The sequence below is a fragment of the Pithys albifrons genome, chromosome 4 (genome assembly GCF_047495875.1).
Source record: "Pithys albifrons albifrons isolate INPA30051 chromosome 4, PitAlb_v1, whole genome shotgun sequence".
NCBI lineage: Eukaryota > Metazoa > Chordata > Aves > Passeriformes > Thamnophilidae > Pithys > Pithys albifrons.
This window is the reverse complement of record NC_092461.1, coordinates 48415299-48442303: the sequence shown is the minus strand read 5'-3', so window position 1 is coordinate 48442303 and position 27005 is coordinate 48415299. Positions and strand designations below refer to the sequence as shown.

The 27005-nt window shown below is 34.5% G+C and overlaps 1 protein-coding gene across 36 annotated transcripts in view; it reads left to right on the top strand.

The window, feature by feature from the left end:
* RIMS2 (regulating synaptic membrane exocytosis 2) overlaps positions 1-27005 on the top strand; it is a 448599-nt gene that overhangs the window by 309641 nt on the left and 111953 nt on the right. For 28 of the 36 annotated variants that reach the window (XM_071554007.1, XM_071554005.1, XM_071554016.1 and 25 more), the window contains 2 exons: positions 4390-4569; positions 5662-5771. In XM_071554007.1, the coding sequence (XP_071410108.1) occupies positions 4390-4569; positions 5662-5771 (290 nt within the window). Of the gene's footprint in view, positions 1-315; positions 391-2833; positions 2906-4389; positions 4570-5661; positions 5772-6589; positions 6603-27005 lie in introns of those variants that run through there. The other 8 variants (XM_071554031.1, XM_071554020.1, XM_071554027.1 and 5 more) reach the window with 3 other exon arrangements.

The following is a 27005-nucleotide window of genomic DNA, read 5'->3' as shown; positions in this document are numbered from 1 at the left end:
TTGTACAATGTCACTGTGTTAGCGTGACTGGATATGTCTACAAGAGAACATAAAAGCATTATTTTCCTGGCCTTTAGAAACTATAGTAGCACATAATTTAATATTAAATTTCATGATAAGTATAGATGAGTGATTTGGTGAGATATTCCATCACCACTTGATCCAGATATTTGACAATGTATTGCTCCTTCCCATTTTCCATTGCACTATTTATACCTCTAATTCAAGTTTGCTTGGTACTAGAAATCTTGGTTGTTTGTAGACATGCTTATCTATGTTATGCTAACAGAGGATCTTGTGTCTGTGACTAAACAGCAAAGTTCCTATAGCTAGTAGAAGAATAACATGCCCAAGGATTGAAATCCAGCAGCCATCCACAGACACTGACAGGTATTGCCATTGTCTATTAGTTGGAGCTTGAATAATGATAAATAGAAATTGTATTGTTGTATTTTTCTTGTCGTGTGCTCAGTGTTTCTAGACGAAAAAAGATGCACTAGGAGCTGAATTGTAGTGTACTGTAATCCTACAGCAATTCTATTTTTATTTCTTCAGTTTTTTGTTACAAGAAAAACCTAATACTAAAATTGTGATTGGCATGAACTCTGTATACAGCAAAAGAATTTAACATGGGCTTTCAAGGAAATTTTTTCCATCATTTTAGGGAAAAAACTTTGTTTTGTAAGCTGTTACAATTGCTTACAGTTGGAAAATGTTCATCTTCTATAAAACTTTCAGTATAGCTAAGTTTAGATCAATGAGTATAATATTTTGTTGAAAATTTGTTTGTTGAAAAAAGTAACAAATCTGAAAAATTAAAAATTAGAAATGGTTATTTTCTGCATTGGGAAAAGAGTTAACATTTGAAATTGCCAGACTATGAATATAGAACAATGCAGATAAATCAGTAGATAAATAAAATGTTGTAGGACGTTTGGTTAGATTCTAAGTAGTAACTAGTTAGTAACTAGAGTTTACACAGGTACCTAAATACTACGGAATTGTAATTCTAATATTTGATGGGTTTGGGATGTAAAGTTAAGTTGCGAATAGTCACAGAGCTCTCTGTGTAATGACTTACGGAGAGCTCAAACAGTCTCATAGTGATAGTTGTGTTTGGTTTAGGGGCAAACACTTCCTGCTGCGCTCTTTCCTTTGAGTAGGGGAGAGTGCCTCACTAGACCTGCGTCCTTCATCAAGGGAATAGACCATCTACCACACATGTTTTCCTTAGCAAAGGTGATGGATGATACAATAGGCAATACTTAATGGAAGAGGTCATTATTTGATTTCATTAACTGTATTTTCACAGTGAAAGGTCTGTTAGCAAACAGAAACAGTGCTAGTATACATTAAAATATTGTATGGATGTTGACTAGTTTAACTAAGACTATCAGATTTCTCTCTTTAAAAATCAGGAATTCATATGATTTATAATGAGAAAATAGGAAAGTTTCATCTCGACAATTTATAAGCATAAGTCTTTAAGAAGGGTATCTAAAAAGTTAGGAATTTTGTTCTAATTTAACTTGTTCTTTATGCTTATGTCTGGATTGTGATATTAAAGCAAAATTGTATATGGTGATAAGGGAGGAACTTCACAAGCAAGTTATTGGACTGATTTTTTCTATAAAAGGGACAGTTTGTTTCTGAAGACTTGGATCATACATTGCATGTGTTCAGAGTTAAAAAGACAAAAGAATAATTGATCATGAAGGACAGTGAAGCTATCTGTTGACTTGCTCTTTATATGTGTGTGATGTAAAACCACAAAATGAAGCTTTCAAGTGGAAAACTGTCCACTTGAAATAGCTCTCCATTTGCTGTGGTGGTTATTAAGAGGATTGCAGCATGTAGCCTGGAACTTGAGGGTAACAACTCAGTTTCATCTCAGGATTCAACATATTCTTCAAATCCTTCAGTCTACAAAACATGCAAAACAACAGCAGTGCCAAAGCTTCAAAGCAAAAGGTTCGCTTCTGAAATCCACTCTCTCCTTCATTTCTGGGAACTCCTGGTTGGTTTTCCACTTGAACTAAATGCCAACTGCAGATTGTAGCAGACTGAATATTTATATTAGCTATTGAATATGAGATTTCTGAAGTGTTTATTGTTGGCATAGTGGTGAGCTACAGCAGTTCCATGATGCTCAGCAGAACACAAAACCTGCACACTAAGCTGATAGTAAAAATGGCTCCCTGCCTTCTAATACAGGCAAGGGGTCAGATCCCAACATCCTAAAAAAGTATTTTTTGTACCTAAAGAGCTTTTTGTACCTAATGAGGCCTTAAAAGTAGCAAGTGAGAGTCTCAACTTCTCATGAAGTATTTATGAGAATCATGTGGTTGCTACTTACCTATTCCTCTCTTTGTGTCCTGCTGGCTGTTGAAAGGAGAGAGAAATAGGAAATGGAATGATACCTCCTGCCATATTACCCAGTCCCTGCTGCTGTGTGCTCCAGCCGTCCTCCCTCACTGACAAGAGACAGGATATTCTAGGCCTCTGTATGTGACAGACCCAAAGAAGAAGAAAGTTTCTATAAGCTCACTAATTTACTTAAAAATGTGGGTAAACAAGATTGGGGTGGGGTTTCTGGACCTTGGTCATATTCTCTTTTATAATTCTGTTGAATTTAGACATATTCTTTCTTGGAATTTACTCCCATAGTCAAAGAATGTATGCCACAGTCAGTTTTGAACCATCATGCAGTTGGCTGACACTTTTCTCACCCTCCATAGTACTGAAACCTCTCATATCATAGAGTTACATAAACTAAACAACATTCCTATTAAAGCTAAGGTTGTGTTTCTTTGTCTATCAACAATTTTAAAAGAAGCGAGACAGTGGATGTTTTTGCTGATGAAGCTTCCCATTCAGAAACAGAACTGATAGAAGAAGAAGTGAGGTAATTTTTTTGTGGGTTTGTGCCAGGCTCATTGTACTTTTCCTCCAATCTTTAGTGCCTCAGCTTACAATTACCATTATGTGTCTGACTGTGGTGTGTTTGCTTGTTAGGAGCTTATAGATATAGGTTCATGGTGTATGGTATTATTCTGAATCTGTCTGTGGCAATTCCTTCATATGCTCTGGGAATCTAATTATGACCTCATGGAAGGCCTGATGAAACATTGCTTTTAACAACTGTTTTATAAACCCATTCAGCAAAGTTAGCCACTATATTCTTTTTCAATGCTTTTTAGCAATAAATGCTGTTACTAACATAAAAATCTTCATAATGAGGCTGTGGTGTGTGTCTCTCTTTCTTGATACCAATTAAAACAATCACCATCCAGGCACTCATTCTATTAACTGACTTCATTGTAAAAGGCATGACTTCACTCAAGTCCTGAAGGGTACACATTCCCCCTGTTTTATTCTGTAGCTGTGCAATTACTTAAGGAGCTGGGACCAGTGTGAATTTAATTAGCTTCATTAGTATATGGATTTTACTTTTAAATTGTCTTGATTTAATGTATTTTAGGATATTGCTAGTAAATATTACTCCTTTCAAACAGACCAATTACATTGAGAAAAAAGGTGGAACTTGATTTTTTACTGAAAGTAATGGCCTGATTCATTGCCTATGATAGTAAAAGACCAGACTGCTTGATCAAGACATTCTCATTTACTCAGTCTAATTTCTATCCCTTACATCTCTAATGATAACTTTTTCCACTGCTGTTTTGGCACAGTTCCGTAGGCTGTGAGTTAGAAGATATTGTTTTTATAATTGCAAACCAAACTTTCCCTAGCTGTTGGAACCTCTGCACGTACTGATGATGCAGGTTTTCATTTGGTTACCATCCAAACACCACATATGAATCGATCACTACAGCCTAGCCTATATTTTGACAGACGTTCAGAGTTTAGTAATAATTAACAGTGCTTCATAGTAATTATAACATCTGGAATGTAGACTTTGCTACAAAAAACAGTGCTACCTATAGAAATAATTCAATCTATAAAAGTCTACTAATGCGAGTAATAATGCACAATTAAACTGCACAATTAAATTTAAACTACAAAATTAAATGAGTCCTTAGCTTCAGTGAGACAATATTACATCAGCTACTCTTCTCTTCCCAGGTTGATGCATTAACTGACAAAATAACATTTTAACCCAGAAAATGTCAGGAAACAGACTATTGCATGGATAGTCATTACCAAGACATTGGAAACATTTCAGCCCATTTATCAAGAGCAAGATATATGGAGCAAGTCAAATCCTACATGTATAAAAAACTGTATGTTATCAGGAAGTTCTCTCAGGAAATTTACTCCCCCCAAAAATATACATTACAAAATGATTTGCTCCAAATCAGTATCATGCAGCATATTTTATAATTAATAGAAAAGTTCATCTGAGCTGCTTTTTGACTAACATTACAGGAATTGTGAAGCAGCAGATAGACAGCCATATCAAAGATCCAGATCAACAGAGCAACGTCCTATGCTAGAGCGGACCAACTCCCGCTCCCGATCCACAGAACGTCCTGACTCAAACCTCATCAGGTCGATGCCTTCATTAATGACTGGAAGATCTGCCCCTCCTTCACCTGCCTTACCGAGGTGAAACAGACAAATCAATCAGACTAATCCCCTCCTGCCCCACCAGCTCACCATCACCCAGTAGCTAATTGGTATCGCCTCATCCTTAGCTGATCACTAGTAGCAATAGATACTAACCCTTTCAGTGCCAACACACTAGTTATATTCGACTCTGGATATAATGGTGTGGCTGCCATTGCAAAGTGTTTGCTAGCTGTATTTAACTACATTTGCTTATGATTTCTCATTTATCAGGAATCCTGGATGGTTTCCCACATAAAACACCTCATAATTATCATATTCTCTTACAGAATGAGAAATTATTTGTGTTCATCAGACATTGCTTATGGAACAACCATCATAACATCAAATGAAACTATTTTTTTAAAAAAAAAAGTTTCTTTAGATGGACTGTACTAACTTTTGTCTTTCAATTATCATTTTAACCACCATTTTCTCGGACTACATTTTACTGTGCCATAGTCTGTATTGTTCCTGTTTGAGTACCCCTGATTGATATTTTGAGGATCTATATAGCTTAAATAAACATCATACAATAAAATGATGAGTACATTTTGGTGTCTTTCATGTTCAGTAAAGCCTCTCCTTATTTTAGAACTGCAGAATACATACTTTTGTTTTCTTGAAGTTACAGTTATTAACATTAAATCCCCAGTGAGAGTTAGAGTCAAATATCAGTGTCTTTTCTGTTTATTGCTTTGTTTAGACAAATTCATGTAATCTCATTGCCACTCAAAGGTAATTTAAGCAAATACATGCTGAGTAAAGATAATTGAATTTGACTTGTGGATAAATTTATGTGTATGTGGGTTTTATATCCATATGCACATGAATATGCACACAACACATTTTCTGGCTTGACTATGTGGACAAGCATCTTATGGAAGTTCGGCCTTGGTTTGGCTTGTTTTTCATGGAAAGATTATCATTTTTAATCAGTCTTTTTCTGAAATTAGATTATAGTTTCACCCTGGCACTGCAAGGGTCCCAAGTGATGTAAAGCTTACTTAGTTGTGTTATCAGTTGTTGATGATATTTAAAGATGAATCTCTCATGTAATGGCTGTGGTTTGTTTTGATATGTGTCTCATAGGTCACATCCTCGAACTGGGTCTGTTCAGACAAGTCCATCGAGTACTCCAGTAGTAGGGCGAAGGGGCAGGCAGTTACCACAGCTCCCACCAAAGGGCACGTTGGAGAGAAGTAAGTGTGTGGTTTTCTCCTTAATGATGCTACCAAATTGATCACCAAGGTTGGTTGTATTTATTGTTTTTCTTTTGCCATTAGGGTTGAAATAACTTGAGGTTTTGTATACAGAATTAGGATTTGATAGTGGTATTATATTTTGTACTGTGTTTTCTTCTATTATGCTTTAATATCTACAATACTCTTGGCTGAAATGATTCATCAGCCATACATAGGAACCAAGGTGGGCTATTAGCATGATCCTGTTCCTTTTGAATTCAATAGGTGTTTTGTCATTGACTTCAACAGGCACAGAAAATGATCTTTTGCATGATTTTTAGTGATAAAATGCTGACATATTTGGGAGTCAGGAACATAGCTTGTGGGTTTGCATGGAGTGTATTACAGATCGCTAATATAAAACATCTGCATCTTGAAAGAGGAGGAGCAAGAAGAGAGGTAATAATCTTTAAAATAGGAAAGGCCAAAAATATATTTCACGATTCATGTTTTACTGGTACTCTAATTGTGCTAATCTTTAATGTCTGTTAAAAGCACTGGTCAATGGGGATGTTTTCCAAAATGTTTAAAAACAGGGGTATATAAACACATTTTTGATAGCAAATTTCACCCTTCCACTTTTAATAATAAGATGTGCTGTGCAAAATCAGTCTAAATGGCCATATACTTACTTTTTTTTTTTGATCCTTCTTAACATGTATGTTTTATCTTTTATAAAACTTCTGTTGTTTTTAACCCCTGTGCTTTGGTTCCTTTTTTTTTGTTTGTTTGTTTTGTTTTTGTGACTCTCCCTAGACAATGGAGACAAGGAGATAGAATCTTATGAAGGTCTGTACATAAAGAAGGGCTTGTTTTTCACCTGAAAGCCTTTTTTAGAGGCTAGATAGGGAAAAATAAACCCAACTGCAATTGATGTTACTTGATTGCACAGATATAGTTGGAATTATTGTCATAATTATTGTCTTTATTTTTAGACCTGTGGCTCATAAATTTTACAGGGTTCTACATAAAAAGGTATAAATAATACTACGTAAATATGATTGTTGTGAGAAAAGTACCTAGAAATTTACCCATTTTTGAAGACCAAAAGTTTATGTTACAGCAAATAAGAGTATTCCAGCTAACCTATGTATGTATGTACCTTTACAGGATTAGCACATACTCAGGCACATGTTTAAATACAAGCATTAAGGCTATTTGATGGGTTTAATGTTAGCCATGCATTTAATCAGAACAATGTTTTTATTGCAAATATGTTATAGTGGGATATATTTGCTGAATTACAAGGTAATTTTCAAATTATATAGGAACAAAAATTAATTGAATGAAGATAGCCTTTCAAAAAGTTGTAATATTTTACTTAAAATTATATCCCCTTATATTTTATAGCATTAAAGCCATTTATTTTACTTAATAGCAAGCCACAAGATATCAATTGCAGTCCTTGGTTATACCACTGAGGGTCTTTATGTAGTATTACTGTATCTGTCTCATCAGACTTTTTAATCTAGTATTTTGCAGTGTTTATAGTATTTATTTCCATTTTGGAAACAAAACTTCATGAAAAGAAAGCTCTTATTTTCTCAGATCATCACCCTAGTATATTTATTTCTTTGTCATCTTATGTGTTGTGAATTGCTTATATGAAATACAGTCTAGATATGCCAGGAAATAATCCCATCTAAACACATGACGTTTGCTGTCATTGCTGTGTATGCTTTTGTTTTACCACTCTTCCCTGCTGTTTGATTAGTATATCTATTTAGACTGTGAAATCCTTAGAGAAATAATTGTGAAGTACTGTGTATTTTTACTGTGTTTGATTAGAGAGGGTAGCAGTTTAATTTATTATTTACTTCATAGGCTCTATGGAGAGAAGTATAATAAATACAATAAAATAATTATTTTTTATAGGAGTACTAGAATTGTTTGCTCTGGTAAGTACTGCTGGGACTTGAGGAACCCTATTTTTACTCGAAGACTGAATAATATTTTCCTTTACCTCTGTCTTTTGGAAAAAAGTAGTGTTTTGGAAAATTTCGATTATGGAAAACTGTCAAATCCACAGATGTTAAAGATTTAATATACCATAAAAGCATCATCAGTGACTCAAGATACAGTAACTATACAGATTTCATATTGACTTTGCACATATAATGATGGTAAACCCTGTTAAAAGTCATAACCCATAGATAAAGTTTTCCTACAGTATTCTATATGATTTTCTGTCATGAATTAAAAACTTACTATGTTCTAATGCAAATGGAGTTCTTTGAGGCTTTTTCTATCCCTCTAATCCTTCTAGGACTTTCTAATAGTTTTCTTTAAGGAGAATAACAATTTTCTTTAGAAAGAATAGTGCTCTGCAAGAACAGCAGATTACCTTCTGTCCCTGACAAAACTTAATTGAGATTAATAGCAATCTTTTTTCTGTGGAGAACTGAATTTTACAGAAAGTTATTTTAAGCAAATGAAACAGCAGTTATAAAAAATGAAATTTCATAGAATCAGAAACACTGCCTTTCATAGGAGGAGTTTATGTTACTATTTAAAAAATAAACCATCAAGTAAACCTGGAAGTTTTGGAGGCATTTTAGTAGATTTTAATGTGTTTTTATATGCCCTTGTGATAATTGAAACAGCTGCCTGTTGTCAGGAAAGCTTAATGACCATACAGGAACATGTCATTGTCACAGAGTAGACCTTTCTGCTCTTACAGAAGCATATCCTTGACTGAAATAAGAGCGGCATTTCTATATTGCTTGGAAACTCTGTGAAGGTTAACCTTTCTGTATTTTGAAAGCAAGGATTTTATTGATGACCAGATTAAGTTAAAATCATCCTGAAGAAAAGATTTAATATAAGATACATTATAGAAAAGAGATATTTGAACTCATCTCAGTTTTTAAAGGAGAAAAAGAAAAAAGGAAAAAGTTTTGGTAACTTCTACAGTAGTCTCATTTGGTCTGCATACATTTGCATAATCTCTATGTGTTACAGGGTTGAAACTGCATACCTCTTCTTAAAATATAGTAGAAGAAATGCCAGATCTCAAGTAGAAATAAGGGAATAATTTGCTGTTGAAGATATTTTTTAGTTATAGTGCAGTCCTCAGTAGAATGTGGAATATGGTGTGATTATGACTGTGTAACTAGAAATGGAAGAGAGGAAACCTACAGAGGAAAAAACCCCACTCTGTGGGTAATGGCTTTCCAGATTAGGATCAGAATTAAAATACAGTGATTTGGTTTAGGTTTAGTTCCATGAACTGTGTTATGTATTTGCAAGTTTTTGCTCCAGGCCGTGTAAGTATCCATAGAATACTTTATTTCAAAATTCCAAGATATTGCCAGAGAGCTTGGTTTTTAAGAAATTTAGCTGTGAGTAGCTATGAAAGGGCCATTCCTATCTGTAGTGCATTCCCTATACATATTTTTATATTTTTATCAGTGCCCCACACGCTCTCTAGAAGAACATACAATATCCTCAGCGATGTTGCATTTTACAGTCTTTTATCTATGGTATTTTGGCTAATTCCGCACCTTCCCAGTTCTGTGTTGCTTCCAATATCAGATTTGCCTGTTAGAAGAAAGACTGGGTATTTCTGAAATGCGTGTCATTATCTTATCTGCTCAGGGTATACCATTAGCATCTATGCAGTTTTGGGTTTGCTTCAGTCTTTATTAGTTTAGTATATTTTCCTGTTAGGTGGTTGGAAAATAATTCTGAAAAGATGTCTAGGACCACTTAAGTTTTCACTGGATTTTCACTACTGAAATGCCAGAAGATTTTTTTTTTAGCTGAATATTTGCTTGTATATCCTTAAATTGTGCTACAGATAGATCTATCTTGTTTAAATGAATATTTGTAGGAAAATGGTATTATGAAACTGAACTTTTTTTAGCAGTGCAATTTTTATGTACTCTTAAATGGTCTGTATTATTAGAGACAATAAGAGAATACTGCAATATCTATACTTCTTAGGGGTTAATGTGATTTTTTTCATTTATGTGGCTATAATGGATTTCTTTGTTCTTACTTGCCTTGGTAGATGGATGAAATCAATGACTGCTTGCTGCTAATTAAAATGGAACATCATAAAATGCTCTTGAAAGTATTCAGTATTCACCCTTTCAGTTTGTGGCTAATTACTAATCAGAGAGAACTTTTTTCTAATATAGAGTTTTCCTTTTCCGCTTAAAAATAAACATAGCCCTTTCTTTCCTCATTCCTACAAAAAAAAATCTCCCAACTACGCATCCAACCATAAAAAGTAGATAATTATGTTGGACCAAACAAATGTAATAAAGGCTTAAAATATGAAAATTAAGTGCTCAGAAATTTAGCAAATAATAAAGGTCAGTGAGGATTTGCTCTTCTATTTATGTTTTATGGTACAGACTTTAATTACATGATCTCATAATAATCTTCTATCTCAGGAAACTTATTTCAGAGGCTGTTAAAGCCTGACATTAATGCTGATTACCTATCCTCTCTTAACTTCAGGTATGGGTGATCTTGTTCCAGAATAAAATTATCTATGAGTGGAATTAACAAGAATACTTGATTAGGTTTAATCAGGGATAACTAGCAGCCATAAGTCCAGTTTTATATATTTCTCAGATAGCATTTCAAATCTGTAAAAAGAACACTGTCAATGTACTGTTGTTGTAACTCGGGCAGTATGGAGTGCAAGTTACTGAGATACTCTGATGGTTAGGAAAACACAGATACCCCTGACAGAAGTACCTGCTGTTTATTTTAAGGATTTTTATCTCATTAGAACATAATCTCTTTGTTAAATGGGACATAGTTCTACAAAATGAAAAGGAATTTTATTGTGTGTTTTCCAATACCCTACCACAGTGTGGTGGGAGACAGACTATTATAATGCAATTGCAGAGAACCTGTTTTAACACTGGTAATAATTCTGTCATACTCTATCAATTGTGATTTCACAGGTTTTTAAATATACATGGTCTATTGGTTCTTTATTTTATAAAAGGTGGTTGATAACATGTATATAATATGGGATAGGAGCTTGGGTTACCTTCAGCTTGGCTATGGACTTGATGACTTAGTCAAACACAGCAGTCTGAAAAAAATGCACGCACCCGTTTGTTGTTGGATGCTTCTGCAGTACTGGATGTGTGATGACAGACACCTTCGTGCTTGCACACCGTAACTTACATTCTCTGTGCTTGACAGGAAAGTGAAGAGAATAGCTTAGTTAACACCAGGAACAAGGCTTCCTTAGGATACTGCCTGAATCTACCCTGGGGTTTTGATTTCAACTAAGAATTTGCAAAAACCACAAAAAAAACTCCTTTGAGTTTTACTTGTGGATGCATAGTTCACCCTCCTGAGAGGCAACAGATTACTCAGCCACTGAAGAATATTAAAATATTTTATTTGCATTCGTCCAATTTCCGTAGAAAAACTTGAACAAGTTTTACCTATTACAAAGAGCTTAAGGTGATTATTTGTAAGGTTCTGACCTTTCAAGGAAAGTCATATTTTATAGTTTCTCTTGGACTGGCAAAAGAAGGAATTAAACAGCTTTATGAAATTTGAGGGTCTTACTATCTAGGTCTGAGACTACAAAGGGCATAAATAAAAATGACTGAGGAGTCATACAGCTGTGCTTGTAACAGCCATTGTTAGTTTATGTTTCAGGGTCCAACATACCAAAATTACTTCAATTCTACTGAAATGGATTGTTTTTAAGTCTTAGGCACATCTTCTATACATTTGTTTCTATGAGAGAAGGTTGACTGTATAGGTGATAACCCTAGTGAATATTTCAACTGGAATTTTCAATGTCACAGTTTTATCACAGAATTATAGCATAGAAACCCATACAGACATTATTTTCTATTGCATTAGCTTTGATTATAGCCAAAATTTCCCTGTCTGTTAGCAATAACCTCCTAGAAAAAGTAGTTTTTAAATTACTATTACATGCTAGCTAAACCTGAAGTTGAGTCATTTGATGAGCTATTTAATTGCACATAAGCTTATACAAGTAATGAGAGATCTGAAAAGAATTCTGGGAATGGAGAACACAAAAATCAATACGTAATCAAAATCTGAACCTTGAAAAACTACAGTACATTACATCACATCCAAAAATTTTTAATTAATAACTGACATTTAAACAAAATCAGGCATGTGGTACACCAGTTGTTCAGTTTGATACTCCTCAATATCATTATTGTTGGTACCCTCATGAACTTTGTCACAAAAGAAAGTTATGGTTATTTATTATTTATGACACAAAAATATATTTTTTGTTTCTTATCATTAATAGTATTTTCACTATTGTTTCCAAATATTTCAACTACTTAAATATGTTTTAGGCAACTGTAGATACTGGTGGAAAAGGGGCTCCCTTTATGCATATTAACTGCTATAAAATCCAGGTAAAAACGATATTATCCGGCAAATTGAAGGTATTCTTTTCCAAGTTGGAAAAGCACTTGCGTTGTTTTTTCTCCACTTATTAAGGTACCAAGTATGTCCACTTATTTATGATTTATACACAGTTTTAAATGTGCTGTTTGAGAATGGAGGCTTAGACTTTTATTCCTAGAAAAACTAAAGCAAAGCCAAGCGGAAGATGATTTTAAACCAATTATCTACCAATATATGTCTGTTTTGTCTGCTTTGGTACTTACTGTCTGTTTTCCAGTGTTTTAAAATTCAATAAATTGGCAATAAGGAAAAACAAGGGCTGAATATGAGCATCATTGCTTGCAGAAGGATCTCATTGGAGTAAACTAGAGACATTAATGAAAAATAGCACAAGGATTTATTTAATTTTTACTTCACTTAAGAAAATAATACCCGCCACAGACTGAGGGTTTGTATGTTATTGCGTATGTCTTTTGTTTGGCATTTATCTTTTAATTAAACAGCTTGTAACAAAGCATGCATGTTTTTGTCTTGCTTTTTTCTCCCTGTCATACCTTGCTATACAAATCCAGCAGGAGATGAAGAAAACAAGCGTACCGGAGTTCAGGAGGCAGAGGTCGAGGCAGGTCTGTCTGACCACAAGTGCCTATTTCCTCTAGATATGCTTTCCCCTGAGCACACAGGGAAGCTTTGCCAGCCAGCTTGTAAATATGCTAAAAGAAAAAAATCCAGTCAATATTTATATCATTTTATGAAAGAAAAACACAAGCAAATTCATTGTAGCATAGTTATTTACCAGTTGTGAATGCTTAAAATAATACAGTCTCAAAAGAAAAAAAATCATCTAACTTCTAAACTCTTTTTATCTCTCTTTTATGAAAATACTCTGTCATTATGCTCAAGTAATGCATTTAGCACAGATAAGTGGACACCTTTTAGATGTGGTGCTGTCTCCTTTGCCTTGATAATTTTTACAAGCAGGGAAGTAAATGTTACTCTATCATGATATCTTTTTTTCCCCTTTATTTGTGTAAGCAGACTGATTATGCTGAACAAAAAGAGTAGGAAACTGCATTAAATAGAAATCCTTAGATTATTAACCCCATACAGGTTCAAGTATAAGTGGAGATCTAAAGATTTTTTCAATCATTTTTCTTTTCTTATGTTTCTTTCTCAAAGAAAGAATTGTAAATGCATAAATCTACTGTTATATGCATTGTTAATAGGTTAAATTCTGTTGTCCATGTCAATAATTGTCAAAACTAGTGGAAACATGGCATGAAAAAATGACAAGCTGAGCAAGAAACATATTTAGTACTATCTGATAGGAAAAATTACTAGCATACATATGTATGCCTAAAATGCTAAATGCTGATATAAAAGTCTGAGTGCCTGAATCCTGTGCCTGAACCCTAGTCCCATTGTTATTTAAGAGAAGAAAATATGGTTTACTCTTTTCTTCTATGAAAGAAAGTCAGGAATAACTACTGTGAAGGACTCATTGCTAGTTCAGAAATCTGGTTGTTAGAGTAATTTCAAGATTGAGAAGTGGAAAGCAGGTTTATTTTTGTTTATCAGTTGTAGTTCTCACTTTAGCATCCAAAGTGTCCTTTAAGATCTTTGCCTTCCCATTTTTCATTATAGTACATTTTACCTTTTTCTTGCCTTTGTTGTGGTTCTATCTGTGTGGTGTTCAGTGGTGTGTGCACTGTGTGCTCTTCACTCTGTGTTTTGTGATAACTCAAGCATAGTGCATGGAGTTGTGCTCACGTAGCTTACAACACATCTGTGTGTGCTTATAGTCACATTGCTCATCACAGTAGCTGTTCCACTTGTTAATCATCATTGTCTGTTTTTCATGTTGTAAAGATAATGAGGAAAAACATCAAACCCCACCTGTAAATGGGCGAAAAGGCAAGTTGAATATGATATTGCTTGTGAATTATGGGTGCTTGAGAAATTTTAGCTATTTTTTGCTGCATGTTTGTGTGTTGCTTAGTTCTTCTAGCTCAAAATTAGTAAATTCATTCATGTTCAATTTCAGTGTGTTGTGTACCTTCTTGGATATAATTAGTCTCAGCTGTGGTTTTAAAATATTTCTTGAAATCAAAAGCTCCAGATTTTTATATTTTTACAGATCAGTGTATTACTAAAGGTACAGTTTGCACTACATAGACATGTGATCATTTTGGCTATTTAGAACTAGGGGGATAGTTTGTATACTGCTTCTCATTCTGGAATTCCCAGTCTGCCTTGCCCTAGGAGGCCAAGTAGTTTACAGACATCTGCAAAATTATCTGCATTGTCTTCCACTTTTTACCCGGTCTATCTTCTTTCACATATCTTAGGTATATATTTTATAAGGTTGGCACATTTTAATGTGACAAACAAAAATGGATCATTTTAATTATCATATACTGGTAGAGAAAGACATATTATTAGCAATCATTTCCATTGTCTAGTCTGTATTGTGTTCAATATTCTATTCTTTTAAATGCTGTAGAAATAAGCTTAATTCAAAGCCCTGAAATGTTATTGTGGAGATTTAGGTTTCTTGTCTAAAATAGAGAACGAGAAAGTTGCAATGCACAGCCATGGCTCACTTAGAAGTTTTATTTGGGTTCATGCTTTTAAATTGCTTTGATAATTTTGAAGAAATATGTTACTGTTTTTCCATTACTTCCATATTAGCAGTGAATGAAATATAAGCTAGATAGTGCCTTGGATTTATTAAAATTTGGGCATTTAGTCTTAGACTTCCATCTCTCCCAGAAGCCCACATGGGGTAAAGACCCTGCTACAATATTATGGACTATTCCTGACTGTCTGTTCCCTAGGACAACTTAGTAGAAGAAATACATCTGTCAGGAGAGCAGGGATTGAGTTTTGCCCGTGCTAGTGCATTGTGTGGGAAGGAAAAACACACCATTTTTAATATGTCCCTTTTTATCAAGCATAGACAAGATGGAATGAAGTGCCATGAGAGCAGGTGCTGTGCCACCAGCCCAGTAGAGCAATGCATGGGGTCACCTCGCTTACTCTGGTGGCTGTGTCAGCACAGTCCTGAGGAAATTAAAATGCTGGGAGTCTGCTGCTGTAATTGTAAGTCATGGTAATTACCAGATACTTCAGTGTCACACTTTTAAGATCTAAATTCCAGTTGTAGTAAAATGGAGGCTTTTGCCACTGATTTGACAAAGGTGACAAACCAACAAACAGTGATTTAGTAAGGCCAAATCTGTTTGTGTTCTCAGTTTATCTTCCACTCCTTCAACAAAACTGATGGTTTATATACTTCATTATAGAGCCTGAAAGATGTAAGTTGCACAATAAAATAAATACTATTAACCTGTATTTAAGATAGTTTCTTTTAATATTTTATTAATTTCTCTAAGGTGTCCCTTTGATGTTTTAGAAATGTCTTCTGTAGAGCTCTTATTCTCCAAGAGAATAATCAGTGCCTAATACTTGATTTCAAATATTTATTACCAAAACTGCTATACCTTTCCAATTTTTCTTAAGTCTTTTGCATTTCTCTTGCATGTATTTTGTAGGACATCTTTTGATCATTTCAGTTTGTGAGAAAAGGACCCAGGTAATGCTGTCCTTTGCTCTCTTAATTTAGGGTGCACAGAGGATGATGTAGTTACCAAAGCAAAATTTTAAGCCTTTCAAGCTATCAGTTCCCTCACTCTTTGCAATATTGTGTAGGATTACATTACAGCTTTGTTTATATTATGGGAATCAGGAATACTTTCCAGTTCTTATCTCCCAGACTCAGAGGTGTCTGGAGCCCAGTTGCGTTTTGAGTCTATGGCAAGACCCAGTCACCCAGTCCTCCCCTTTGTGTGCACTCTGGTTTCCACATGCATGGGAGTCCCTCCACTCAGTGAGCAGTCTGGATGCCTGGAGGAGTAGAATTGAAAGTGTGCTGTATTCCAGACTTGTTGATCAGTTTAGACCCAATTTAAAGAATTTATGTGACTGAAGGGAGAAGTAGGCAGAATAAGGGACCCCAGTCAAAGAAGTAGTGTCAGACAGACCTGCTTAAATGACTTGCAGAAGTAGTGTTTGAACACCTTTTTTGAGAAACAAACATGTGGCTGTCAGGCCAGAGGGCACTCTCATCCTGATGGCTGACCTGAGCATCTTCGTCTGTCTAATACCATTTGGATTCTTGGAAATGGGGCCTACACTTTGCCTGAACTACTCCTAAACATGACTGCCGTGAGTCTCTTGTGTGCTTTCTGTTCCTCTGGCCCTCTGAATCTAGACTTCAGTAAGAGACCACAAGAGCCCTGAATGTTGCATGAGAAGTGGTACTGGGTATGTTTTATGTGTGCTGTGAGAATACTTAACATATTCATCTATGTTATGAGTACCTAGAGAAATACTACATATTATAATTAAATTCTAGTTGAAGAAAAATAAGGTTTAAATAAATGGATTTGTTCAGACTGTGGTAATTGTGGACAGGGTAATAACTGCAATAAGCAGGCTGGAAAAATGGTGAAATTAAAAAAAACCAAAACACAACACAAAACAGTAGAAGTAAAGTACCCATAAGATGCTCCAGACTGAAGAACCTACATTCTGTTGAAATTCCTTATGATATCAGTGGCTATTTTACAAATTTAGCTCTAAAACTATCTGGAGAATATGATAGATGATAATGCATCTAACTACTGACTTGTCAATAAATTGAAAAACAAATTTGACTTATTTATAAAAAATACGGTGTTGCATCTTTTAAAAGTATGTCACAATGTCAAGCAGCATTTCTATGACTAGTACATGACAGTGGGTTGTAAATTTGTCTGCTAGCCAAACACAGTTCGTCTGGTTACTAATCTAATGTTTTATGAGTAATGCAGAAAAATAAAACAGGTGTTTTGGTGCAGAGTATTTCCATGTAAAATGCATGTAAAAATTGCAGGTAAATTTGAGTGTAAATTTGAGCATTAAGAAACCTTATATGTTATTAATTTTTAGCAATTCATATTCAGAAGAATCTATAGCTTTCTGAGGAAAAAATTATTTCTTTTCATATTTGTGTAAGCCGTTTATTGTATTTTATTTATTGGTTGGTATTAATGCTTAACATTATTGGTTTAGTTTCAGAACAATTTTTTGAACTGAACATTCTTTAACTCTAGAATTCGCCATAAGCTTCAATCTTAACTGCAGTGAAAAAGGGTAGAATACCTGTGATTGCTTGCAGAGCTTTTTCTTTTATGTGTGTGTGTGTTCATGAGAGACATGTATGATCATATAGAAAAGAAAATATCTTTCTGCATAGAAAATGTTTAAACATTTGCTATAAGATTGCACTCTTTTAATTAAAAATAAAAATAACATGAAAAAAGTATCCCAAACCCTGACCAAGCTATACCTTACCTTCTGCATTCTGCAGAATGGATTTGTTGGCTGTTCACATTTCCTTGTGTGCACAGAGTACTAGGTGACACGCAGGGAATGGGAATGCAAACTGAGGAGAGATTATGGAAGAGAGGTGTAGAGCAGGAGCTTGTGTTTTGCTCCACATGTATTTTGGCCATTACTTGCAATTCTCTTTGTTTGAATTCATTATCCATTAAATTCTGGAGATATTTTGACTTTCTTTGTGTTTATTCAGCAGTATGAGGATAGCCATACCAGCACTGACTAAAATCCATCTAGCCCAGTGCCTGCTCTTCAGCAGACCATGGGTAGATGCTGGGAGAGAGGGATGCAAGCAGGACAAGTGTTTAGTAATTCTTATCCAGGATACTGGATTCCCGGTCTCCTGTGGGCCTCAGGAATCTCCCTAAACAGCAGTGGTATCTTTGCACGCTGTCTTCATCTCCTTAATAGGTTTCCTGCACCCTTTCTTTGCCCCTAAATCAGTCCTGCCAACATAAACCCGAAATGCTTGTCTAAACGGGTGACTCAATAGAGGTGTTCTTCTGAGGCGTTCCAAATATACCCATCGAGAAGGGGCCAGCTGCAGCGCATCAGTGTCTAACATGTTTCAGGCATATAACCAGAAGAGGGAGCAAAACTGCCATATTTGAAAAACATGGAAAAAGATATGAAGTAAACACACAAATACTCCACATTCCCCAAATGGTCCTTGAAAAAAATCCTTGACAGTGGCTTAAAAATAACTTCTTTGCTTTGTGCTATTCAAATATCATTTCCTAAATATTAATGTACACATGTTTAATGTAGCATTAACTGACTGTATCTTTTCTTCTAAGTAATGTCGAGAATTAATGTTTTTCTGGTGTTTCTTCATGTTTGACAACTCTATTGTGTTTATAAAAGTCTCATTTTTAGCTAAAGGTAGGCTAAGAACTTATTGAGTACTATTGCAACAAGTGCTCTCTGGGACTTTGCTTGAGTACATCTACACTTTTTAATATAAATAAGCAATAGAAGATTCAAATCTATTTATTCCTCATACAGAGGAATCCAGTAGCAGAACATTTTAAGTATGAATTTAGAACAGAATTGACTGGATTTGCAGGTAGGGAATATGATGAGAAGAAATTGCTATGGGAGTAGGCTTAAATGATTTATAGCTAAAAATAATTAATGTAGCATTGAAATCTGTTTGAAAGAAACATTTCTGGAGTAAGGAATAACCTACAGTGCACTATCATCTGCTTTACACTCATAACAATAGTATGAAATGTTGCAGTACTTTTTACTGCTTTCCTGATGACTTCCATCAAAGTTCTTTTAATGTATTCCAGCTTCAGTACCAGGAAATAAAGCTCAGGGTTTGGGTTTTTTTCTGTTGAGGGGGTTTTTACAGAATGTGTAGCTCAGTAAGGAAGATGTCATCAAAAGAATAAATAATTATGTCAGAATTTTTATTGGAACCCTATATTCATTAAAATAGTTATATAAGTGATATTTACATAGCCTTTTGTGAGCAACAACATTTAAAGATATTTTAAATTTTCCTAGCACTCAATTGTTGATTTGGCACTAATTTGTATGCTATTTTCTTGTGAAGGAGGTCTGTGTGTAAGTCTGTGTGAGCACGTGCAAGGTGCTTTCTCTGCCTTTAGATTGCCTGTGCTTTACCAGCATTTTAGTTTTTGAAGGAAAGACAGATTGTCGTGTCTCAGATAAATGTCCTGATCTCTAATGTACAGGATCATTCTGTGAAATATTCTTCCAATGTATGGAGAAAAAAAGGTAGATCAGCCATTAATGTGGGAAAAGGGGAAGCTAAAAGTTTATGTCCTCAGGTTCACTGTGTAATGTTACAGAGAGGTCTTGCTCTGTATTTGGCACAGAAAGACTATGTGTGTTGTTTTCAGATATTGGATGAGTCTAGTTCCAGTTAAATCAGGGTAGAGAAGTATCAATGCTGTTTTACTCAGGCACCTGAAGGTTTCTCTAATGTAGGAACAACAGAGGTTTTGCATAAAGTCTTCATTGCCGACTTCAAGTCATTTGGAGTTGGCCTTGATGCCATTAGTAACATGCTGGTGGTGCAAGGTGGGACTGGATTAATTCCAGGTATAATTTTGTACATCTGGGATGATTCATATGTCATGAGGTGAAGCCATGTGCTTTCCCCTAGTAGAGGTTTGACATAGGTAAGAGTATTTCTCTGTGTATGAATTCTAGAGACTGCTGGCTCTTTTTATTTTTCTCAGGGACTTTGTTTTATAAAGTAAAACTTGAATGCAAGGAATTTAGTCTTAATTAATTCTTCTATTCTTAATGCATGAGTTTAAGATCTTGAGTATCTGAATCAAAACAGTTTCTCAGTTTTCAACAGATTATCTCACAGTTTTAATGACTTCTTATTATGTTTCTTTGTGTTTAAGAAGCACTAGCCAAATCCAATTTTGACATATTTTTACAGTAGTTGTCACCATACATTATTAATAACATAATTTCTTTCTGAGCATTCATCATATGAAATTAAAAATAGAGAGAAGTTCTGAGGATTTTCATTTGCATAAAATTAAGTATATCCTAATGAAAAAGTGAAGACTTTATGATAACCTAATTAAAAGTCTAAAACAAGAAATGCACTGATAAAAATTGGTTCACAGAAATTTTAGGTGTTGAAAATGAGGTAAAGATTGAGTAGATTTTTGGAAAAAAAAGGAAAAAGGACAAATTCCAGTTAAAAGGAAAATTAAGTGTTTCAGGGAAAGAGTAGTTGTGAAAAAGGCTGTTACTTCTTGTAGCATCAAGAAAAGAAGGGAAGAGGGACGCAATTGCATAAGAAAATTCATCATAATTAGCACCTGGTATTTTGCTGCATCATCTTGTACTTCTGCAGTTTGCTGCATCATTCCAGTTCAAACCCTGAGCAAACTAAAGTTTCTAGGTTCTGAACCAAATCACTAGTTCTAGACAAACTCTGACTGAAAGTTAGAGAGAGGATATTTTGAAATCTACATGAAGCTGACATGGAAATCACTGTGCTTCCTGATATTCTTCAGTATTTAGATTATTTGTTATATATTCTGAAAAATTTCCTATGTTGTAGATTACTGTCTGCCTACTTTTTATCTTATTCTAAGTATCACCTTCACTATTTGACCTAAATTATAGTCTATTTTTTTCCCCTAGAAGTGATTACTCCTCAAAGGCAAAGGTAGTTTTTCAAAAATAATTGATGTTTTTTAATGCATTAATTAAGAAGGCACTTCTGGACTAATTCATAAAAAGAAAGCATAAAGTACATCAGTAAGTATTTTATTGCTAACTGTGGATTTTCATAAAGGAAAAAAAGAATCATGATTTTGCTAGCAAGAAACACAATAAGATTTTATTTCCACAGTTTTGTAACAAACTGTTCCCTTTGAAATTTCCCATGTAGTACTTATTACACATGGTACTTCAAAGATGATACTTTCTGTTTCAGTTTGTCTACCTGTGGAGTGAGGAAATCATTATAGTGACAATTTTGTTGATGCACTAACTAAAGACTACATCTCCATCACTTTCAAAAATCAAAGCAGCCTTTTATAGGACAGCAGCCTGTCAAGGGCCAACAACAGCCACAGATAAGAAGGCTGCAGGATGCCTACAGATAATATTCTTATATGCTTATATTTTGAATGCTAGGTATTCATGAGTCTCCTTTAAAAAAGTAAAGTAATAAAAAAAGAATCATAGGCTAATATCACTTTATGTCAATTTATTTTGAATGCATAAGATTAAAAATGTTTTCTGTATCTATCATATTATTCTCCATCACTGGTTATATCTATGAACATAAAAGAGTTAACATTCGTGGGTAATAGTTGTGAGGAACTTCATTTTGATGGATCAGCAAAATAAGCAGATTCTTAACAGCCCAAACCAAAAATGGATTTTAGAGTATGGAATCTGTCCTGTTCATTGATCTAGATTTGGTTTTGTCATGAGATACTAAAAAGGTTTAAAAATTATAATATTATGTCAACCATCTATTTTGTCAGAAGATAGAGAGTTAAAGTGTAGAAAAAAATACTTGGCAACCTCAAAAATACTAAATCTTTCAAGTCCAAAGAATGTAGTCTCTCCAGAGCAGCACATGTGCTTCTATTCATAGCTTTTTTCCTGACCAGTTAGATCAGAAATGCCAATTTCAGGCACAGCATCCATAATAGAAAGAGAAGGTTTCATTGAGTAATTTAATCTGCCTGAATTAAAAACTGAATTTAAATCATGTTCCAGATTTAGAAAGTAAATCCAACTTAGTTTGGGCTTAAAAATTAATTGTGGAAAATACATTGTCAATTTAAAGTAAACATGCATGATTGCTTGTTCAGCGTTTTTTTGTTTTTTGTTGGGTTTTTTTTAATTAATTTGTTTTGCTTGGTTAGTTGGTTGGTTGACTTTTTACCTTTTAGAAGACATTTTTACCAAAATATTTCTAACTTCCTTTATAATTTACAGAAACACAAAGGTAATGCAAGAGGCTATAGAATGTAAAGTAATAACTTTTAAGAATGAACCAAAATATTGCATAAATAAGTCTCTATTTTTCATACCAATTTTTAAATATCAGAGACAGCAGAATATTTGACAGGTTATATAGATACTAAATTTTGTATAAGATGTCTCTTCCTGAGTGTTTAAGATATGTACTATTCTCTTCACCACAGGGCTTTAAGAATTTAAATTTTCGCCATGTTAGAGATAATGTGTTTGTTTACATGAATGATCAATCCCAAATGATATCAGGTATCTTATAATGTAAGTTATATAATATTTCTTCCAAATCTTCATTCGTGAAGCCTAGCCATGGTGATGACATAATATTTCTGATTTTTTTTTAATTTTTTTTTTTGGTTATGCTAGAAGTAACATGGGAAGACCAGCAGAAAAAGGTGAATGGTACAATAACTGATGACAAACCATTGCCGAAAAAGAAACAGCATTCTGAGACAGGTTTGTCAGGGTTTCAAAAACCACATGAAAGCATGAGACTATAAAGATACATTTCATGCTTTTGTAATGCGTGTGTGCTTGATGTACCTATTTTTTTTCACTTTGGTGTGAAATTTTTAGTATGTAGAGACCATTTAGATTACATAGTTCTGCTTTAGAATAGCCAAAATAGATCTGCTTTTGTAAAAGAATTGTGTTAGAATGCACATGCATTAGACAAGAAGTCTTCTAGCACAGATTTAGCTTGCTTTTTAGTTTTGAATTTTATTATGACTAATGTGTTTGTGCGAGCCTCAGGAATCCAAGTATGGGTTATGCTGATTCTAATTTAGTTGACCAAACCAAGGTATCTACTGCATGTATGGTTGGAAAGTCATCCTCTAAAGACCTGAATCTGAAACCTTCTTGCACCATCACACATGACAGAAATAATGTTCCAGTGTTATTTTTTATACAAGCTGCTTTTTATATCTCCATACAGCTGGAGTTCTCAAATCTAAAAGAACTCTTCTTTCCTCCATTTTGTACATGAATGGATTTCTTTAGAAACTAAAAACTGTCACATACTTTCTTTCACCCCAAATGCCAAGTTCTATTACTCGACTATCTTCATTCCTTCCTACAAATGTATAGCAAAAAGTGTAAACCTAGCAATAATAATGATGATAATAGTATTGTTCTGTCTTCCGCATCAGACAATAAAAGGTTCTAATCACATTAGTTTATGTACTTGCAAAAGGCGAGCACACTGTAAGGAGTAGAGAAGGAAAGGAGGGGAGGGGAGGGAAGGGAAAGAACAATGAAAGGGATCTTTATATAGCAGGTTTCATCCTATATTTAAACATTGATCCAAATCTATTCAAGTGAATGGGAATTTTTCAGTTCCAAAAATACCTGGATTCAGTTTTGGGCTGCAAATATATCTCTATGGGGCATATTATTTATCTCATTCTAATAACAACACAGAATTTAAAGTTTTGAGATTGGCCAACTGTGTCACCTCCTAAATTCATGCTGTAGTCTCAGTTTTAGGCTTACCTACATACTGATAATTTCCAAGTTTTTTGTTGAAGTTCAACTATTATACAGCTAAAAGTGCAGGAGTAAGAACTGAAGAAGAGCAGCAGAATCTGGTTTAACTCTAACTCAGGAATTAGAAACCCTAGCTGTGAAAGGCCAGATGTGCACTTGCATTTCCCGGTCCCTGACTTAATGCATCAGAGGGAGTTTCAGGATAAAACAATTGCTGCTTATAAGAGTCAGGATCAGAATTTGATGTATCTTGTTTTCCAGAGGCTTTTGGATGATAAATTCAAAGTACAATGCCTACATATCTTCACTGTTGCCTTTCCATGTAGAGTTCTGCAGAATGATTTTTCTTCCCAGACTTTTCCCTTTCATAGTAGTTAACTAAGAATGTTATCTTCATCTCCCGGCTAAGGCAGGCTTAAAACTGTGATCTAGACAGATGATGTATTCATATTTATTAGCAACACCTGTTCAGAGCCACCTTCTCCATTTTTTAGATAGAGGAGATATATTTTGTTATATGGCTACTCTTGGAGCATTCCAGACTCTGAACACAAGTGAAATCTTATAATTGTGATACACACACACCCCCCCAAAAAAAACCTCAAACCCCCCCCCCCCAAACAAACAAACAAACAAAAAACAGGCAGAAGAATAGAAATCACAATAAAATATGGAATTAAAAAGTTTTCAATTTAGAAGTGTTTTGTATATTAAAACAATATTTATCTGACTTTTATCTGTTTTTCTGTCTGGAACAGTACCACTGATCTCAAGTGCTGCAGGGCATATACAAAATTGGTTTGGAAAGCCAAAGTTTCAATTGTAGTGTCCTAGAATAGAGACAAAATTGAGAAAAAATTGCATTCTTCACTCTTGAGTCCTAAGTCTTCAATGCCTGATAAGAGCCTGAATTCTGCTCTGATTTACATTATCAGTAATGTCTTCCATGACATGTTTGCATGGGATGATGGCACATTAGACAGAAGCATCTGAGGTGGTTCTGCACGCTCTGCCATGGGCAGCCAATAGCTCATGCCTGCATTCCTCAGACTCTCGGTCACAAAGCCCTATGGATTTAAGTGTTAGGAGTGGAGGAGCACCAGAGTAACTAGTCAGTGCCTCCAGGATAGGTATTATCTGCTATGTGTGGCACACTACTGTTCCCTATAGACTTCCCCATATCATTACAAACAGTAATTTTAAAGGTATAGTAGTGAGGACACCTGGAAGGAGATGCCATGACTCTGTACTGACATCTGCATGTTGAGATATACTGTACCTATGACCCTGATCTAATGGTGATGCAGCCTGACAGAATCTACCTAAGGAAGCTGCAGATTCCTTGAACCTTTTGCATATAGGATTGAACCTCTGAACAGGACTGTGTTTTCTTTCATCTTAATGTTTTAAATGTTCTGTTTGCATAGGAAACAGCAAAATGATACTAATTCAACTTAGTCTCTGGATGCAGTTGGCAGTCTGCAGAAAGAAGCAAGGAGGAATAGGGAGATGTCATACTGCTGTTGCCCTTTTGATTGCCTTTCCGTACAATGATTTTTCTACTACAACCTCTTATGAAAGTGCATCCTGTCTTTAAGTACAGTTTGTCTGTTAAGAATTTAACCTAACCAGTCACACAGAAATAGCCCTGGCAGTATTACAGCTAAGAAAATCTATGAGAAAAAAATAGATATTGATTACATAAGTACCATGAGTGAAGAACTGAGAACTGTGAGTAAATACTAGACAAAAACACAAATAGATAATAAAAATAATTTCAAAAACCAGAAAAAATAACAGATACTGTATCAGATGAGGCATTAGTATTCAAGAAACATGCATGACTTAAAAAGAGATTATCAAAATTTTTGGAAGATAATTTAAGGTCATTAAATAAAGTAGCAAAATGTTTCTTATATTTCAGACTTTTCAATAGAAGATGCTGACAAAATTCTTCTTCCTGAATATCAGAGATCGACATGTTTTCTTAACAGTGCCTGTAATCTTTAAGTTCCGATGCAATTTGCAGAAGTAGTGTCCTGTATATTTCAAAGATTCAGTTGTATTAATGCAAAGATTTTTGAAGGATTGGAAGGGCAAACCTGCAGAATTATAGGTAAGCCCAACGTAAAATTCAAGCTATATTTTGAATGTATGTGCCCTTCCTTTAGCTAGGGTCAACACTCTGTCAGAGAATACTGCATTGTCAGGACACCACTGAATCAAAAAACCTGTGGAAAAGTTATTTGTTCAATTCTAAGGGTATGAAGCATTTCTACTTTCAGCAGTCACCCCTGCCTCTGAACTAGAATAGATGGTATATGAAAGAGTGAATAAAGCCATAGTTCTTTAATTATATTTCCTTTATCAGTCGAAAGAAAAAGTTGAAGCACAGAATGTAAACATTTTCACATGATTTTGAATTTTCATATGTAAGACATGAAGAAAAGTTGAAAAAGAAGTAGGCTATGCATAGAGTATGTGTCCTGTACTGATAATGTTAGGCAGGATACTGTTTTTCTTAAAAAGCAATTATTTTCATCTAGTATCATGAGTAATCTCTCTTGAACATGCCAAGGTAATTTCAAGGAGAAAGCCCTCATATTTTAGGGTACCATGGCACTGATACTCATTTCTGTTCCCTGTCAATTGTTTTTGAAGTGTTCAATCGATCTCACTATCCAAAGTTTTGGAAGCTCAATTCAGTCTAGCAAACTGTGTCTCCATCCAGAGATAACAAAGGTAATGCAGAAACTGCCTTCATAAGATAACAAAGAAAACGCTGGTGGTTTTCCCCTGTTTTTCCTACACAGAGACAGTAGATTTGATAGTTATTTTCTGGATACCATTCTGTAATGGTTTCATTCATCACTGTCTGTTGAGAAGATTGAAGTGTCATCAAATACCCAGTTTTGTTGCAGTCACTTTTGATTTCTTAGGAGCAGTTGAAGAACAGAATCATGGGAAAGTCCTGACATATTTAAATAGGATTGAACAAAAGTAGACTGCATAGTTGAAATGGTTTTATACATCTCATAATGGAATGAAGTAAAAATGGAGTGTCCATGTAATTATTTGGGGGTAAAGATATGTTTCTGAAATATGGAACTAAAGTTTTAGGGGAATCATAGCAATGGTAGGTTAAACACAAGAAAAAAGACAAAGTTAATGTGTACTTAAAAATGGCAAGTCTTTAGATGCATAGATTTGCTTTCAATTTAAAGAAAAATATGCCTATTTTTATCTCTGAAACATTTATGTCTCTCACCTGGGTGGAAGTGTTCCTTGACTGTACATAGACAAAGTCTCTCAAAAATAATTCTAATATGACTAAAATTTTTATTTATTTATATACTATGAAGTCACTTTTAGTATTAAAACAGTAATCAA